The 19,378-nt window shown below is 47.2% G+C and overlaps 1 protein-coding gene across 1 annotated transcript in view; it reads right to left on the minus strand.

Moving 5' to 3' along the window:
• LOC144679696 (hematopoietically-expressed homeobox protein hhex-like) overlaps nt 1-16,549 on the minus strand; it is a 56,368-nt gene extending 39,819 nt beyond the window's left edge. The window contains exon 1 of the mRNA XM_078540382.1: nt 16,246-16,549. Within this exon, the coding sequence (XP_078396508.1) occupies nt 16,246-16,549 (304 nt within the window). The remainder of the gene's footprint in view (nt 1-16,245) is intronic.
• Between the last annotated feature and the right edge of the window lie 2,829 nt (nt 16,550-19,378).

Consider the following 19,378-nt stretch of genomic DNA (forward strand, 5'->3'; position numbering starts at 1 on the left):
TTGCACAATGTGCAGCACCATTTACAACTCCTCTAGATACTGAAGCAGCCCATGTCCATATGCAGCAAGACCTGAACAGCAGTCAGCCTTGTGCAAGTACCATTTGCACCACACAAGTGCCAGGCAATGACCATCTCCAAAAAGAGAGAAGCTAACCACCTCTCTTTGACATTCAATGGCATTACCATCGTTGAAACCCCCACTATCAACATCCTGGGGGTCACCATTGACCAGAAACTGAACTGGACTAGCCATATAAATACTGTGGCTACAAGAGCAGGTCAAAGGCTAGGAATCCTGCGGCAAGTAATTCACCTCCTGACTCCCCAAAGCCTGTCCACCATCCACAAGGCACAAGTCAGGAGTGTGATGGAATACTCCCCACTTACCTGGATGAGTGCAGCTCCCACAACACTCAAAGCTTGACACCATCCAGGACAAAGCAGCCCGCTTGGAGGGAACCCCCCTCCACTGCCTTCAAGTGGGCTGCTTTGTCCTGGATGGTGTCAAGCTTTGAGTGTTGTTGGAGCTGCACTCATCCAGGTAAGTGGGGAGTATTCCATCACACTCCTGACTTGTGCCTTGGCTCCTTCAATAGCACCTTCCAAAGCCACAACCACTACCATCTAGAAGGACAAGGGCAGCAGATAGATGGGAACACCACCAGTTCCCTCCAAGTTACTCACCATCCTGACTTGGAAATATATCATCGTTCTTTCAATGGTGCTGGGTCAAAATCCTGGAACTCCCTCCCTAACAGCACTGTGGGTGTACCTACACCACATGGACTGCAGCAGTTCAAGAAGGCAGCTCACCACCACCTTCTCAAGGGCAACAGATACTGGCCTAAGCTAGTGACTACTCACATGAACCAAGAAAAAAAAGCCACGGTGGGCACATCATCTGAACACAGTGCTGCAGTCACTGACATTCTGCCCATTCTCCTGCAGGACAAGGTAGAATACAGAAGGCAGGAGCAGAGTAGAACTGGATGAGGACAAGGATGCCTGCCTCCCTGCCTCCCTAGGAGGAGATGGTTCCCTGCATCATGGGACTGAGTGTGAGGTTTGCAGCATCTGGCATCACAGAACATTGAGGATGGTGATGTGTTCCTGCCTTCGATCTCTTCTCAATTCCCAGTGCATATTCATCCTGCTATTTGGGGTGATGAGCAAGTTGCTGATAGTGTGGCCTTGAACCTCTTCCTTCCTACCCATCCACCCTTCCCTCACACTAACCTTCCCCTTGAGTTCCTACTTTCAGACAGTCAAAAGCTGCTGCCTGCACAATCATAACATCCCAGGGAGGAAGAGAGAGAGAGAGAGCGAGAGACAGCAACCACACAGAAGTAATAAAGGGAGCCCATCATTCAATCTAACACTTACGCCCATACACACTGGAACTGCAGGTAACCTGAAGGCTAGCATATGACCGGGGTAAGTCACACAGGCATAACTGGGCTGCAGCATAGCCAGGAATTTGGATGATTTGTGTGCCAGCTCATTGGACCACGAGTTCTGCTGCAGACAACTCAGATGAGGGTCTCAATGGAGCAGCATACAGTATAGCGCTGATGCACTGTCACACCGAGATGCTGTTCGCTGGACTTTCAAACAACGTCCTGCCACTGTCAAAGGGCAGCAAGGCATCTGGCTCCAGCTTGGCAGAGAGGGTTGTGCAGAGCTTGCCCCTTCTCCAGCCTCTGTTCCATCTCCCAGCCACATCGGAGACCCAGAGGCACTACAACTGCAGCCTTCCGGTTTCAACCTTTGTGTGGATAGGTCACCCACTCCGCAGAAGGTCCGAAGAGCTTCAGCTCCGAAGAAGTGTCGTATCGAACTCAACGTTAACTCTCTTTTTCCCTCTCCACAGATGCTGCCAGACCTGCTGAGTTTTCCCAGCACTTTGTTTTTTATTTTGGATCAGCTACACCTCTGCCACCCCTTTAAGGATGCAGCGACACTCTCTCTCTGCCAATCCAGGACCTCACCACAACACCACCAAAAATTAGCCCTTTAAGGCAGTTTGCAACAGCAGAAACTCTTAGAGATTTCCTTGCCTCCAGTTGGGGTGCCTGGCAGTTTATGGAACGTTAGTGCAGGGCCATCTTACAACTTGACGCTTGTTGTTTGCAGAGTGTTACATGAATTCACTGCCTAGACTTGGTATCTTGGCCTTGCATCAGCTGCTGGAGCTGCATGCTGCCGAGTTATCATGTTTCGATAGACTTCCAACACACTCGGGGTATACCCTTGCATTCAGCCTTCCTCTGATGGGACACCACTCGGACAGCAGGGCATCGTGCCCTGAGAAAGAAGTGGCGCTACAGCAATGAACTTCACGCCCATGGTTCCCAAAGCTCTCCAAACAGCGGGGTTTTCCTCGCCTCGTGTTTGGGTATGTTGTAGACTAGCTAATAGGTGTCTGAGTCAGGGAAGTTGTGTGTCCAAGTCCCACTCCAGAGATTTGACCACAAGACCCAGGCTGACACTCCCACTGCAGTACTGAGGGAGCAGTGCACTGCCAGAGATGCCACTTTACAGATGAGATGTTTAAACCAAGGTCCTGTCTGCCCTCTCCTGTGATGTAAAAACAAAATCCCATGGCACTATTTCAGAGAAGAGCAGGGGAGTCATCCCAGTGTCCTAGCCAATATTTATCCTCAACCAACATCAAGAACATGCAGTATTTATGAAGTGCCTTTAACATAATAAAATATTTACAGTGCTTCATGGGAGTGTTCATCACTATAATAGATGACCTGGCCATTATTACATTGCTGTTTGTGGGACTCACTGTGTAAATTGGCTGCTGAGTTTCCTACATTGCAACAGTGACTAAACTTCAAAAGTACTTCACTGGTTGTAGAGCACTTTGGGATGTCCGTGATCGGCGCTATTTAAACGCAAGTTTTTTTCCTTCCTTCACTGTGGCTTGACTAATGGAACAATGTTGTATTATTGCTAGTCACCTCACTTACTCAGTTAACACCGCCTGGCTCTGTCCCCTCCCAGAGGAGAGAACATTTAAGGGCTGATTTTAACTTTCGGTTAGCCAATAAAATGAACAGCAGTGGATATAGGATTCATGTTACACACTCCAGCTGAATTTTGATAGTTAAAGTCAGCGCTTACAGTAGCTTCAGTGTATTTCAGATCAGTAGCTTATCTCCCTCAGCACATTTGAGTGTTCAGAATGTCCCAGGCTATATTCAGTCTCTTCACCACAGATTTCACGTTCTTTAATCTCCCCACTATATGCCTGTGCCCATGTGTGAACCCAGAGAGTGAGTCCCAGCAGTTTCAGCCCATAGGTCACAAACGTTAACTCTGTTTCTCTCCCCACAGGTGCTGCCTGACCTGATTATTTTGAGCATTTGTCAGTGGGCTAATCAACTATGGAAGTCATCATAGATGAGCGTGATCCAAATGTTACCAGTAATACACACACACACGTGCCCATGCACACACACACACATTCATACACACGCACACTCACGGACACACACACTCAGACACACGTATGCAAACGTGCACACACATGCAAGCACACTCACGCACTTGCACACGCGCAGACTCCTGTAGCAGGATAGGGATCAGAAGCAAGTACATTATGCCCTGTCCCACACAGTGATTAGATAAGATCAGCTAACCGAGCTCTACTGTGCTACCATCCATTTCTGTTGCACATTTTTACAACCTTCCTTCCATGCCCCCCACTGCCTGAACCCACTCTGATTTCAGTTCTCTCCCCCAGCATCACCAACGCTTAATCAATTTAAAAAAAAAAGCATGCATTTATATAGTAACTTTCAGAACCACCAGATGCCCCAAAATACTTTACAGCCAATGTAATACTCCTGAAGCGTCATCACTGTTGTGACGAGGGAAAGAGCCAATTTTCACACAGCAAGATCCCGCAAACAGCAATGTGATTATAGCCAGATAATCTGTTTGTTTTTGTAGTGTTGATTGACAAATAAATATTGGCTATAACTTCCCTGCTCTCCATTGAAATACTGCTGCAGGATATTTTACATCCGCCTGAGAAGGCAGATGGAGACATTATTTTGATATCTGATCTGAAAGGCAGCAGCTCTGACAGTGCAGCACTCCCTCAGTGCTGGTGCTGGAGTGTCAGCCTTGATTTTTGTACTCAAGCACTGGGGTGACACTTGAACTTACAGTCTTCTGACTCAGAGGCTCACTGAGCTCTCCTGATATATATAAACCCTGCCCAACAAGATTTCCTTCCCAAAGAGATACTAGGGCAGGCAAAGCCTGGAGCTTGGTCAGAAAGGCAGGTTTTAAGGAGCATCTTAAAGGAGGATAGAGAAGTAGAGAGGCAGAGATGTTTAGGGAGGGAATTCCAGAGCTCAAATTCTTGACAGCTGAAGGCACGGCCAAAAATTGTAGAGCAATTGAATTCAGAGATACTGAAGAGGCCGGAGTTGGAGGAGCACAGTTTTCTCAGAGGGTGGTAGGGCTGGAGGGGATTACAGAGATGGGGAGGGGGGGTGGGTATGGCCATGGAGGGACTTGAAAGCAAGGATGAGAATTTTAAAGTTGAGGTGGTGGTATCTGGGAGCCAATTTACCTCAGCAAGGCCAGGGCTTATCAACAGAATTGCCACCAACAGATCAAATCAAGGACTTAGGAGGAATGTCTTTCTGCACAGGGCGGTGAGAATGTGGAACTTATTGCCAGCAGGAGCGGCTGAAGCAAGAACATTGAAAGATTTCAGGGTACGCAAGTGTCAGAAGAGGTAACAGAGGGATATGGTGGGGCCAGAATAGGAAGAGATAATCAGAGTGGGAGGAGATTTGTGTTGACTATAAACACTTGGCATAAACCCTGTGGGTCGAATCGCCTGTTTCTGTGGGTGTAACTTTCTATACAGCAGTGACTGCAATTCAAAGGCAGTGCATTGACTGTGAAGTCTTTGTGGTTCGAACGTGCATTATATGTTCTTCCTTTTCTTTAGTTGGGCCACAGTTAGAGTTCTGGATGCAGCTTTGAGCATTCTCTGTTACAGAAAGGACATTCAAGTCAGACCGAGCGCACAGAGTAGATTCACCGGGGGTGGGGGGGTGGGAATCTGCAGGTTTGAGATACCGCACTGGAACTATACTCACTGCAGCAGAAACAAAAATACCTGGAAAAACTCAGCAGGTCCGGCAGCATCTGCGGAGAGGAGTACAGTCAACGTCTCGAGTCCGAATGACCCTTCAACAGAACCCTTCTGTTGAAGGGTCATGCGGACTCGAGACGTTGGACTGTGTTCCTCTCCGCAGATGCTGCCGGACCTGCTGAGTTCTTCCAGGTATTTTTGTTTTTGTTTTGGATTTCCAGCATCCGCAGTTTTTTTGCTTTTATCTCACTGCAGCAGGGAAGGTTAAGAGAAGATTAATTGAAGTTTCTAAAACTATGAAGAGTTTTATATCTTCATCTGCATCAAATAGTTATCTAATTTTCCTTCACTGGGTATAATGGGGGAGGCTGTGGCATCATGGTATTTTCACTAGACTGATATTCCTGTAGACCCAGGGTATTTCTCTAGGGGCTGGGGTTCAAATCCTATCCACAGCAGATAAAGGAATTTGAATTTAATAAAAATCTAGAATGAACAGTCCCATGATGACCCTGAAACCATTGCTGAGTGTTATAAAAACCATCACTAATGTCTATTAAGGAATAAAAATGAAAAATAGCAGAAAAAAAAATAATTTTTTTAAAGGGGGAATTAAAACAGGGGTGAAGATGGAGGAGAGAGTTCATGGTCTGAAGTTGTTGAACTCAATATTCAGTCCGGAAGCTGTAAAGTGCCTAGTCGGAAGATGAGGTGCTGTTCCTCCAGTTTGCGTTGAGCTTCACTGGAACAATGCAGCAGGCCAAGGACGGACATGTGGGCAAGAGAGCAGGGTGGAGTGTTGAAATGGCAAGTGACAGGGAGGTCTGGGTCATGCTTGCGGACAGACCAAAGGTGTTCCGCAAAGCAGTCACCCAGTCTGCGTTTGGTCTCCCCATTATAGAGCAGCGAATGCAGTAGACCAAACTGAAGGAAGTGCAAGTGAAGCACTGCTTCACTCGAAAGGGGTGTTGGGCCCTTGGACGGTGAGGAGGGGGGAAGTAAAGGGGCAGGTGTTGCACCTTTTTCAATTGCATGGGAAGGTGCTGTGGGAAGGGGATGAGGTGTTGGGAGTGATGGAGGAGTGGACCAGGGTGTTCCGGAAAGAACGGTCCCAATGGAATGCTGATGGGGGGTGGTGAGGAGGAGATGTAATTGGTGGCCACCAACTCCAGCATGATGCCACCACCAAATACATCTTCCCCTCACCCACTCCCCCTCCTGTCAGCATTCCATAGGGACCATTCCCTCTGGGACACCCTGGTCCACTCCTCCATCACTCCCAACACCTCATCCCCTTCCCACGGCACCTACCCATGCAATCGCAGAAGGTGCAACTCCTGACCCCCTCCCTGCTCTCATGCCCACAAGACCATCCTTGGCCTGCTGCAATGTTCCAGTGAAGCCCAACACAAACTGGAGGAACAGCATCTCATCTTCCGACTAGACACTTTACTTCCAGGCTTCACATTGAGTGCAATAACTTCAGACCATGAACTCTCTCCTCGATCGTCACTCCTTTCTTAACCACACCCACTTTTAAAAAATGTATTTTTATTTTTTATCGACTTATTTTCATTTTTATTCATTTATTCATTGTTTTATCCCCCTTTTTAAATCCCCTTTTGCATCCTTTTTTCTAACCACGGCCCCCTTCCCCCACCCCACGCCCAAAAGGGCCATCTGTTCCTTGTTCCATGTTATTCTTTTCAAAATGCTTACTCTTGTTCTGCTATGAACACATTCTGCTTTCTTACCTTTATGCCACTATCAGCACCTTCTTTAGCCCTTACCGCTACCATTAACACTTCCCCTGTCTTGTGTCCATGACATCTTTGTCAATCTCTCCTTAGCCTCCACTTATCGCTGGCCTTCTATTCAGCTTCTCCTGCTCCACCCCTCCTTAAAAAATATAAATTTCATTACATTTCTACTTCTCTTTAGCTCTGAACAAGGGTCATACAGACTCAAAAGGTTAACTCTGTTTCTCTCTCTACAAATGATGTCAGACCTGCTGAGTTTTTCCAACATTTCCTGTTTTTATTTCAGATTTCCAGCATCTGCAGTATTTTGCTTTTATTTTGACAGAGACAGAGAGAGGGAGACAGAGAGAGGGAGACAGGGAGAGGGAGACAGGGAGAGGGAGACAGGGAGAGGGAGACAGGGAGAGGGAGACAGGGAGAGGGAGACAGGGAGAGGGAGACAGGGAGAGGGAGACAGGGAGAGGGAGACAGGGAGAGGGAGACAGGGAGAGGGAGACAGGGAGAGACAGCGATAGAGGTGAAGATCGGTCCCGATCTAATTGAATAACCAAAGAGGCTCGAGGGGTGACATGGCCTCCTCCTGCTCCTGTGTAACAGACTTGAGGGGATGACTTTTTTGTTATTCATTCACTGGATGTGGGCTTCGCTGGCTGGGCCAGCATTTATTACCCATCCCTAATTGCCCTTGAGAAGGTGGTGGTGAGCTGCCTTCTTGAACCACTGCAGTCCATGTGGTGTAGGTACACCCACAGTGCTGTTAGGGAGGGAGTTCCAGGATTTTGACCCAGCGACAGTGAAGGAACGGTGATATATTTCTAAGTCAGGATGGTGAGTGACTTGGAGGGGAACTTCCAGGTGGTGGTGTTCCCATCTATCTACTGCCCTTGTCCTTCTCGACGGTAGTGGTCGTGGGTTTGGAAGGTGCTGTCTAAGGAGCCCTGTGAATTGCTGCAGTGCATCTTGTAGATGATACACACTGCTACTACTGTGCGTCGGTGGTGGAGAGTGTGAATGTTTCTGGATGGGGTGCAAATCAAGCAGGCTGCTTTGACCTGGATGGTGTCAAGCTTCTTGAGTGTTGTGGGAGCTGCACTCATCCAGGGAAATGGAGAGTATTCCATCACACTCCTGACTTGTGCCTTGTCGATGGTGGACAGGCTTTGGGGAGTCAGGAGGTGAGTTACTCGTTGCACGATTCCTAGCCTCTGACCTGCTGTTGGAGCCACAGTATTTATATGGCTAGTCCAATTCCGTTTCTGGTTAATGGTAACCCCAGGATATTGATAGTGGGTGATTCAGTGACGGTAATGCCATTGAACATCAAGGGGTGATGGTTAGATTCTCTCGTGTTGGAGATGGTCATTGCCTGGCACTTGTGTAGTACAAATGTTACTTGCCACTTGACACTCCAAGCCAGGTCATGCTGCATTTGGACATGGACTGCTTCAGTACCTGAGGAGTCATGAATGGTGCTGAACTTTGTGTAATCATCAGCGAACATCCCCACTTCTGACCTTATGATGGAGGGAAGGTCATTGATGAAGCAGCTGAAGATGGTTGGGCCTAGGACACTACCCTGAGGAACTCCTGCAGTGATGTTCTGGAGCTGAGATGACTGACCTCCAACAACCACAACCATTTTCCTTTGTGCTAGGTATGACTCCAACTGGTAGAGATTTTTCCCCCTAATTTCCATTGACTCCAGTTTTGCTAGGGCTCCTTGATGCCACACTTGGTCAAATGCTGCCTTGATGTCAAGGGCAGTTACTCTCACCTCACCCTGGGAGCTCAGCCCTTTTGTCCATGTTTGAACCAAGGCTCTAATGAGGTCAGGAGCTGAGTGGCCCTGGCAAAACCCAAACCGGGCGTCAGTGAGCAGGTTATTGCTCAGCAAGTGCCGCTTGATAGCACTGTCGATGACCCCTTCCATTACTTTACTGATGATGCCTGCTGAGTTTTTCCAGGTAATTCTGTTTTTGTTGTTGATGATGGAGAGTGGATTGATGGGGCGGTAATTGGCCGGGTTGGATTTGTCCGGCATTTTGTGTACAGAACATACCTGGGCAATTTTCCACATTGCTGGGTAGATGCTAGTGTTGTGGTTGTACTGGTACAGCTTGGCTAGGGGCGCGGCAAGTTCTGGAGCACAAGTCTTCAGTACTATTGCTGGAATATTGTCAGGGCCCATAGCCTTTGCAGTATCCAGTGCCTTCAGCCGTTTCTTGCTATCACGTGCAGTGAATCGAATTGGCTGAAGACTGGCATCTGTGATGCTGGAGACCTCTGGAGGCCTCCCCCTGTTCCTGAGTAACAAGCTCGAGGGGCTGAATGCCTTCCTCTTGTTCCAGTGTAACAGGCTCGAGGGGCTGAATGGCCTCCTCCTGTTCCAGTGTAACAGGCTCGAGGGGCTGAATGGCCTCCTCCTGTTCCAGTGTACCAGGCTCGAGGGGCTGAATGGTCTCCTCCTGTTCCAGTGTAACAGGCTCGAGGGGCTGAATGGATTCCTCCTGTTCCAGTGTAACAGGCTCGAGGGGCTGAATGGTCTCCTCCTGTTCCAGTGTAACAGGCTCGAGGGGCTGAATGGCCTCCCGCTGTCCCTGAGGGCCGCTGCTTAAATATTAAACTGTCATTGCTGCTTCAGGCACTGACAGAACTCGCTGTTGTGTATCTGCAGCACTTTCTTCTCATGTTTGCTCGCGTTGTTCTTTTTTTGGCTCCTCCAGCACCCTAAAAATGAACGATTACCCAACACCCTGCCACCTCAGAGTGACTGCGTGTGACTTGCCTCTCCCAGTGCTCGCTTCTGCACTTAGTTCCTCATTTCCCAGTTCACCACAACACCCTCAAACGACACAGTATTGCTATTATTGCTCATATTCTGCCCAGAGGAAAGGAAATGTCCCCCTATCAACACACGACAGCTAGTTACTGACTTTCAAACACTTCCTGTATACCGAGCATTGGCGATTGCTGATACCTATATATTCACATATATTTGTTTAAAAAAAATTACCAAGCGGAAGAACGTTCAAAGCTGCACTTTTAAAATAGTCTTAAAATAATAAATCTTTTCACGAAAAGCTCAGCTTTATTCTCCTCTCTCCAGAGACATCCCGCTTACCAGAATTACGGTAAACAAACCGACTTTTCTAAGTAAAGCAGCGGAGGGAAGAAGAGGTGGGTGATGATGTGCGAGCCTCGGCAGTTAATATTGAGACACATGCACCACCAGGTCATACACCCCGCTCAGTGTGAAAGAGGAACCAGCAGTCACTCGAGCACCACTGGATGGAAATAGGTGGATTCTGTGGGTTTCGAGTGCACAGCTTAGACGCATTGCAACTGCTGAAATCTGGCTCCCTTTATCAAATCAGCAAAGGGCGCAAAAGAGCAACTTTTGTGACTGGGAATCAGAGAGCCCTTGACGCTAATACCATCCCTTTAGACGGCAGAGAACAACACTCAACAACAAATGCTCACATAAGGAGCCAGCTCGTGACTTCTGTTGAGAAGCGGAGTTTGTCAATTGCGCGCAAGACCTGTTCCTAACCGATCTTGAGAAGATTGGGCATCACTGGTATTTATTGCTCACCCCCCCCCAGATGCCGTAAGAGCTGTTTGATACGACTGAACGGCATGCGAACATAGTTAAAGTCGACCCTCCGTCATCAGGTCAGAAGTGGGGATGTTCATTAATGATTGCACAATTTCCAGCACCATTCGCGACTCCTCAGATACTGAAGCAGTCCATGTCCAAATGCGGCAAGACCTGGACAATATCCAGGCCTGGGCTGACAAGTGGCAAATAACATACGAGCCACACAAGTGTCAGGCAATGACCATCTCCAACAAGAGAGAATCTAACCATCGCCCTTTGATGTTCAATGGCATTACCATCACTGAATCCCCCACCATCAACATCCTGGGGATTACCATTGACCAGAAACTGAACAGGACTAGCCATATAAATACTGTGGCTACAAGAGCAGGTCAGAGGCTGGGAATCCTGTGATGAGTAAATCATCTCCTGATTCCCCAAAGCCTGTCCACCATCTACAAGGTACAAGTCAGGAGTGTGATGAAATAATCAAAGGCCAGGATTTTACGGCCTCTGCCGCCCAGTGGGATATTACAGTCCCACTGAGCTGAATGGAGATTTAAATGGATTGCTGTAACTGATGGGCGGAGACATGCTGCGGTGTGGCTGTAAAGTCCTGGCCATAGTCCAGGCTATTTGGCCCATCTGCTCCAGGTCAGTGTTTATGCTCCACACAAGCCTCCTCCCGCCCCCCCCTTTTCATCTCACCCCATCAGCATATTCCTTTCTCCCTCATGTGTTTTTGCAGCTTCCCCTTCTCTGATATTCGCCTCAACCACTCGCCATGGTAGCGAGTTCCACACTCTCACCACTCTCCGGGTAAAAGAGCTTCTCCTGAATTCCGGATTGCACTTTTTAGTGACTATCTTATATCCATGGCCCAAATGTCTGGACGAGTGCACTTCCGACAATATTCGAGAAGCTCGACACCATCCAGGGCAAAGCAGCCGCTTGATCGACACCCCATCCGCCACCTTCAACATCCACTCCCTCCACCACCGACGCACAGCGGCAGCAGTGTGTGTACCATCTACAAGTGGCACTGCAGGAACTCACCAAGGCTCCTTAGGCAGCACGTTCCAAACCCACGACCACCACCATCTAGAAGGACAAGGGCAGCAGATTTGTCGCTGGACTGGTGATCCAGAGACCCAGGGTAATGCTCTGGGGACCTGTGTTCGAATCCCACTATGGCAGATGGTGGAATTTGAATTCAATATTTTTTTAAAATTTGGAATTAAAAAATCTGATGATGACCATGAAACCACTGTCGATTGTTGTAAAAACCCATCTGGTTCACTAGTGTCCTTTAGGGAAGGAAATCTGCTCTCCTCATCTGGTCTGGCCTACATGTGACTCCAGACCCACAGCAATGTGGTTGATTCCTAAATAACCTCTGAACAAGGGCAATTAGAGAATGGCAATAAATGCTGGCCCAGCCATCCCATGAATGAATTTAAAAAAAAGATAGATGGGAACACCACCACCTGGACGTTCCCCTCCAAGCCACTCACCATCCTGACTTGGAAATATATCGCCGTTCCTTCACTGTCGCTGGATCAAACTCCCTTCCTAACAGCACAGTGGGTGTACCTACACCACAGGGACTGAAGCGGTTCAATAAGGCAGCTCACCACCACCTTCTCAAGCGTAATTAGGAACGGGCAATAAACACTGGTCTTGCCAGCGACGCCCACATCTGATGAAAGAATAATAAAAAACGCTCTGGTGTGGGGGCTGGGGGGGTACATACAGGCCCAGGCGGGGCCAAGAACAGCAGGTTTCCTGCCTCAAAGCATGTTAGTGGTTCAGTTATGTTTTTAAGGCAAAAGCTCTCATGGGTCATATTTAGTGAAAATTGGCATTTTTCACCAGTTTGTTTTTTACATTCACAGGGTGGGATTTGAACTCACGTTGATTTAGTAATCCTGTATCAGTAAAATGTGATACAATAAAGATATGCTGAGTGGAGTGGACCAAATGCAAAATGTTAAGTTTTGCGAGACATTTTAAAGACGATCATAGAGTCACAGAGTCGTGACAGCACAGAAGGAGACCATTTGGCCAATCAGGTCCATGCTGGCTCTCTGTCAGTCCCATTCGCTCACTCTATCCTTATAGCCCTGCTAGCTTATTTCCCTCAAGTGTCCATCCAATTTTCTTTTGAAATTGTTGATCCACCACCCACGCAGGCAGCGAGCTCCAGGTCATTACTACTTGCTGTATAAAGAAAAAACTCTCCTCACATCCCCTCCTCCCTCTCTCGTCCAAAATCTTACATCTGCGTCCCCCTCGTCCTTGCACTTTCAGCTAATGGGAACAGATTTTCTTTGTCTACCTTATCCAAACCTGCCATAACCCTGTACACCTTTATCAAATCTCCCCTCAACCCCCTTTGCTCCAAGGAGAACAACCTCAGCTTCTCCAACCCAACCTTGTAGTTAAATTCCCCCATTCCCTGGAACCATTCTGGTAAATCTCCTCTGCACCCTCTCAAGGACCCTCCACACCCTTCCTAAAGTGGGGTGATCAGAACTGGACACAATGATCTAGTTGTGGGCTAACCATAAATATTCAGCATAACTTCCTTGCTTTTATACTCAATGCCTCTATTAATGAAGCCCAAGATCTCATATGCTTTGCCAGCCACACTCTCAGTATGTCCTGCTACCTTCACAGATTGATGCACATGCACCCTCGGGTTGCTCTGTAGCCCTGCACACTCTTTGGAACCGTGCCATAAAAGCTATACCGCCTCTCCCTATCTCTCCTGCAAAATGCATCTGCCACTTGTCTGCCCCCATGTAAACGAGGTGGAGAAATGGACAGGTTTAGGGGTTTCCGGAGTCTCGGGGATCAGCCAGCAGTGTGAGGTAAGAACTCAGGGAGACTCCAGCAGCCAGGATTAATGGAGCGCAGATACCTGGGAGGTTTGTGATGCTGGAGGAGGTTACAAGGGATAAGGAGGGAGGTGGCCCATTCTGGAAACAAGGGAGAGAGAGGATTTTAAAACTGAGGCGAATGTAGGTCAGAAACCAACAGTGAGAATAGCGCAGGAAAGTGGAGTTGAGCTAGATCAGTCATCATCTTATTGAATGGCACAGCAGGCTTAAGAGGCCGTTCAGCCCATCGTGCTGGTGCTGACTCTCTTTCTACTCTTGCTCCCCTGTTGTTCCTCCTTAGCAAATGGGGTCCTTTTCAAATATTTATCCAATTCCTTTTTGAAAGTGAATACTGAATCTTCTTCCACCGCATTTCCAGGCAGTGCATTTCAGATTGTTAAAAAAAAAATCACACTTAAAAATCATTTAGTCTGTCATATCATTGTCATTTGTCATGTATGTCATTTGCAGAGCAGGGCCAAGTGACCTACTCCTGCTCCTATTTCCAATGTTCCTGTATCTGGTATATTTCACCCCTACATGTAAAAAAAAGCAACTTATGGAAATACATACGAATAAGGCCATTCAGCCCCTCGAGCCTGCTCTGCCACTTAACAAGATCATGGCTGACCTGATGGTAACCTCCCTGCATCCCGCCTACCCCCGATAACCTATCACCCCCTCGCTTACCAAGAATCTGCCTTAAAAATATTCAAAGACTCTGCTTCCACCACTTTTTCAGGAAGACAGTTCCAAAGACTCACCGCCCTCTGGGTGAAAAAAAATTCACCTCACCTCGGTTATAAATGGGCGACCCCTTATTTTTAAACAGTGACCCCCCACCCCCCCTCGTTCTAGATTCCCCCACCAGGGGAAACATCCTCTCCACATCCACCCTGTCAAGACCCCTCAGGATCTTAAAGGTTTCAATTTTTACTGATGTAGTTGAACAATAATGAAATATTTGTTGAGTTAAATTATTTAACTCATTCTGCCCCCCCAAACCCCCTCTCCCTGTTGAAAGATGCCAATAAACTAATAAACATCTTTCCTTTACACAAAGTGAGTTGTGATCTGGAACGCGCTGTCTGAAAGAGGGGTGGAAGTAGGCTCCATAGGAACTTTCAAAAGGGGATCGAATAGATACTTGAAGAGGATAAAATGTGCAGGGGGGGCGCTGTGGGAGGAAAGGGCACGGGGAGCTGGACTAACTGAATACTTCACTGCAGAGGCACACCCGAGTGGCCTCCGTTTGTGCTGTGCGGCCAGTCCAATGACACACAGAACTGGGAGCACAGATAGGCTGGGGAGTTAGGCTGGGGAGTCCCCCAGGAACCCTGCAAACCTTTCCCAGGCCGCGGCTGGAGTTAAATATCCAAGCAACAACGAGAGGGCCAGGCTGGACAGCGAGAAACACAGGCTGGAGAGAAATCGAAACTTGCCCGATTGTACAATATCGCAACGCATGAAACAATTACGGGACAGAGATTTCCACTGTCGACATGCGAGACAAGAGTTCAGTCTGAAATCTCCGGGAATCCACCAGCCCGGGGTTTGCACTCACACACACATACACACACAAAGCTCCTTTTATCCATCCGAAAAATTGAATTTTTATCCACATTTAGTGAAGAAATGAACACATGAATTCCTAAATAGTTCAAAAGCGTTGAGATTAGTGCTCTTGCTGAAAGCGGAACTAAAGTTTGTAAAAATCCTCACACACAAACTAAATAATAATAATCCTCACACACAAACTAAATAATAATAATAATCCTCACACACAAACTAAATAATAATAATAATCCTCACACACAAACTAAATAATAATAATAATCCTCACACACAAACTAAATAATAATCCTCACACACAAACTAAATAATAATAATCCTCACACACAAACTAAATAATAATAATAATCCTCACACACAAACTAAATAATAATAATAATCCTCACACACTAAATAATAATAATAATCCTCACACACAAACTAAATAATAATAATAATCCTCACACACAAACTAAATAATAATAATCCTCACACACAAACTAAATAATAATAATCCTCACACACAAACTAAATAATAATAATAATCCTCACACACAAACTAAATAATAATAATCCTCACAAAAAGTAATAACAAACATAATGTAAATCCTCACACACACAATAATACAAATCCTCACAATAATAATAATAAACCTCACACACTAAATAATAATAAAAATAATGCAAATCCTCACACACAAAATAATAATACAAATCCTCACACACACACTAAATAAAAATATTTCGCTGGGAGAGTCACTTTTTTTCGGGTGTAATTGAGTTGTCTTTATACCAGAGTCCCGATGTGCCTGAATCTTTTACAGCCTTGTCCAAATTATCGCTCCAAATGTAATTTACAAAACATTCTGTTGTTTTTCAAAAAAAATATACATATTTAAATTATTTTTTTTAAATCTCACTAAACTTTTAACAAATAAACGTTCAGTAAAAGTTCGGTGCCCGCACATCTACCGCTTTTCCAATCCTGGGGGGGAGTTTTACAGACATAAACACATTTACAACTTCTCGAGTCTTCGCTCTTACAATCTGCTCAGCCTCACACCCCCTCTCTCTCTCCCAGTTCACATTTCCCTGATCCTAAATTGTTTCTGACTCCTGGGGATTTTATCGCTAATCCTTTTTTTTTAAAAATTGTGTATACCAATCTCATTATTATCTTCCCCACTCCACCCTTTAATCTGTCTCCTTCTGTATCTCCTTATTTCATTTAGCTCACATTTCTCATCCCCACTTTTCTCTGCCTCCTTGTCCCTGCTGTGTGTTTAACCCCCACTACACACCCCCCTCTCCAGCTGTGTCTTACCCAGGGGCAGAGGTCTGTATATGGGGTGCGGAGGTTCGGCCGCTGGGTTGTAGAGAGCCAGCTGTTCGGGGAGGAGCGGAGCCCGGTACAGGTGCTGAGACAGAGCCGGGAAGCAGACGCCTCTCAAGCCCAGCGGTGGTGGCGGCGGCGGCGGCAGCAGTGGCGGTAGCGGCCCCGGGAAAGGGCTGCCGAGGGCGGCGTGCCGGCGGGAGCCCGCGCCCTGCCGGCTCAGGATGTCCTCGATGTAGAAAGGGGTCGGGGCGTGGGGTGAACTGTCGGGGGCCGGGGGGCCGTGGAACTGCATCGCAGCCTCCAGGGTTAAAACCGGGTGGGTAACAGGCACAAGACGACACCCCGCGGCTTGTGAACTGATCCCGCGGGCTTGCACTCCAACTCTCCGCCGCCTCAGCTCATGTTTGCCGATGCTACACGAAGAGGGCGGGGACTGCTGGCCAGAGAGAACTATCACAGGACCTCATCGCACAGGAGGAGGCCATTCGGCCCATTGCACCCAGGCCAGCTCTTAGAGGAATCTATGCTTTGAGGCCAGCTGCCCACGCTATCCCCGTACAAAACATGCCCTTATTTCACCTTTAGGAAAAGCAACTCGAGAGCTTGCACTGAAAACTTTGCATTCTTTGAGGGCAGCTCCAGCAACACTCAAGAAGCTCAACACCATCCAGGACTAAGCAGCCCACCTTGACTAGCACCTTCAACATTCACTCCCTCCTCCACCGACGCACAGTAGCAGCAGTGTGTATACCATCTACAAGATGCACTGCAGGAATTCATCAAGGCTCCTTCAGCAGCACCTTCCAAACCCACACCCACTACCATCTAGAAGGACAAGGGCAGCAGATAGATGGGAACACCACCACCTGGAAGTTCCCTCTCCAAGTCACTCGCCATCCTGACTTGGAAATATATCGGCCGTTCCTTCACTGTCGCTGGGTCAAAATCCTGGAACTCCCTCTCTAACAGCACTGTGGGTGTACCTACACCACATGGATTGCAGCGGTTCAAGAAGGCAGCTCACCACCACCTTCTCAAGGGCAATTGGAGTTGGGCAATAAATGCTGGCCCGGCCAGCGAAGCCCACATCCTGTGAACAAATAAGAAACACATTCTGGCAGACCTTATTCTGAAGTGGATCCCATTTGATTGACTAACACTCTTGAGGAAGCATTGACTTTCATGGGGATCCTATCTTGTGTTTGGTCAGTATCCAGTATGTGTGGGGCCTCTGGAATTAAACGCCTTCCTAAGTTGGAACTAGATGTCAGCCATGGCTGAGTCAGAAGGGCTGTGAATTTAAACCCTGCCCCAGAGACCCGAACACAAAAGCTGGGATGATATTTTAGTGTGCGTGTGCTGACTGCTGTCTATAGGCTGGGAATAGAGCCCCATGCCTTCTCAACTGGACCTAGAAGATGTCATAGTTTAACCTTGAAGAAGGACCGGACAGGCATGTATCCCTCAATCAAAACCCACTGAAAGGGATGATCTGGTTACTTGTCTTATTGGTGTTTGTGGGAGCTTGCTGTGTTTCCTACATTACAACAGAGACTACACTTCAAAGGTGTTTCATGGGCTGAAAAGTGCTTTGCAACATCCTGAGGTTGTGAAAGGTGCTTCTTTCTTCTAATTCAGTGGTATCAAACCGCCCTTCTCTGTGCTGATCTAACTCTACCCTTCTGAGAAATGAGTGCAGCCCTTCTGAATGCCGAGATAAGACAGACTCGTGCAGTAGAATATATTGTCTCTGAATATTACCTCTTAACTTATTATCAGAATGCCGATCCAATTCCATCAAGCAGAATACATGGCCATCCCGATAGGAATCCGGCTATCCTTAAAGGTCATGTCCTCCCAATCCCACTGAGAATCCAACTCCATCAGTAGAAATGCCAAATATTCTCAATGGGGACTGGTCCATGGCCTGGCCTGGGAATTAGACAGTTCCCGTGGGAACGAGCCATCATCGATGGTGGGCATTGAGAAAGGGTGCCACTGATAGATAACAACAACAACTTGCATTTATAAAACACCCCAACTGGCTTAAGAACATAAGAAATAGGAACAGGAGTAGACCATTCGGCCCCTCGAGCCTGCTCCGCCATTCAATAAGATCATGGTTGATCTGCTTGTGTTTTGATTTCCACATTCCCATCTAACCCCAATAACCTTTGATTCCCTTGCCTAACAACACACACCTCTGCCTTAAAAATATTCAATGACCCCGCCCCCACCACCTTCTGAGGCAGAGAGTTCCAAAGTCGCACAACCCTCAGAGAAAAAAATTCTCCTCATCTCTATCCTAAAAGGGTGACCCCTAATTTTAAAACAGTGCCCCCTAGATCTGGACTCATCCACAAGAGGAAACATCCTTTACACGTCCACCTTGTCAAGGCCATTCAGGATCTTGTATAACTTCAATCAAATCACCCTTCACTCTTCTAAACTCCAGTGGAAACAAGTCCAGTCTGTCCAACCTTTCCTCATAAGACAACCCACTCATTCCAGGTATCAATTTAGTAAATATCCTTTGAACCACCTCCAATGCATTTACATCCTTCCTTAAATTGGAGATATGGTCTCTCCAATGCCCTGTATAACTGAAGCATAACATTCTTACTTTTGTGTTCAACCCCTCTCGTAACAAAGGATAGAATTCCATTTGCTTCATGCTCCTTCACCAGGTGCATGAAGCAAATATGACACAGAGCCACATAAGGAGATATTAGGTTAGGTGACTTTTTGTCAAATCAGAGAGGTAGGTTCTAAGGAGCATCTTAAAGGAAGAAAGAGAGGTAGAGAGGCAGAAAAGTTGAGGGAAGTAATTCCAGAGCTTAGGACTTAGACAGCTGAAGGTACAGCCACCAAAGGTTGAACAAAACCTGACATGCTGAAGCGGAGAGAAGTTTTATTCTCTCATGGGATGTGGGCATCACTGGCAAGTTGTTGCCCATCCCTAATTTCCCTTGAACTGAGTGGCTTGCTAGATCATCTCAGAGGGCAGTTAAGAGTCAACCACATTGCTGTGGATCTGGAGTCACATGTAGGCCAGACCAGGTAAGGAGGGCCGATTCCCTTCCCTAAAGGACATTAGTGAACCAGATGAGTTTTTAACAAC

Source organism: Cetorhinus maximus, chromosome 1, assembly GCF_964194155.1.
Source record: "Cetorhinus maximus chromosome 1, sCetMax3.hap1.1, whole genome shotgun sequence".
Taxonomy (NCBI): Eukaryota; Metazoa; Chordata; class Chondrichthyes; order Lamniformes; family Cetorhinidae; genus Cetorhinus; species Cetorhinus maximus.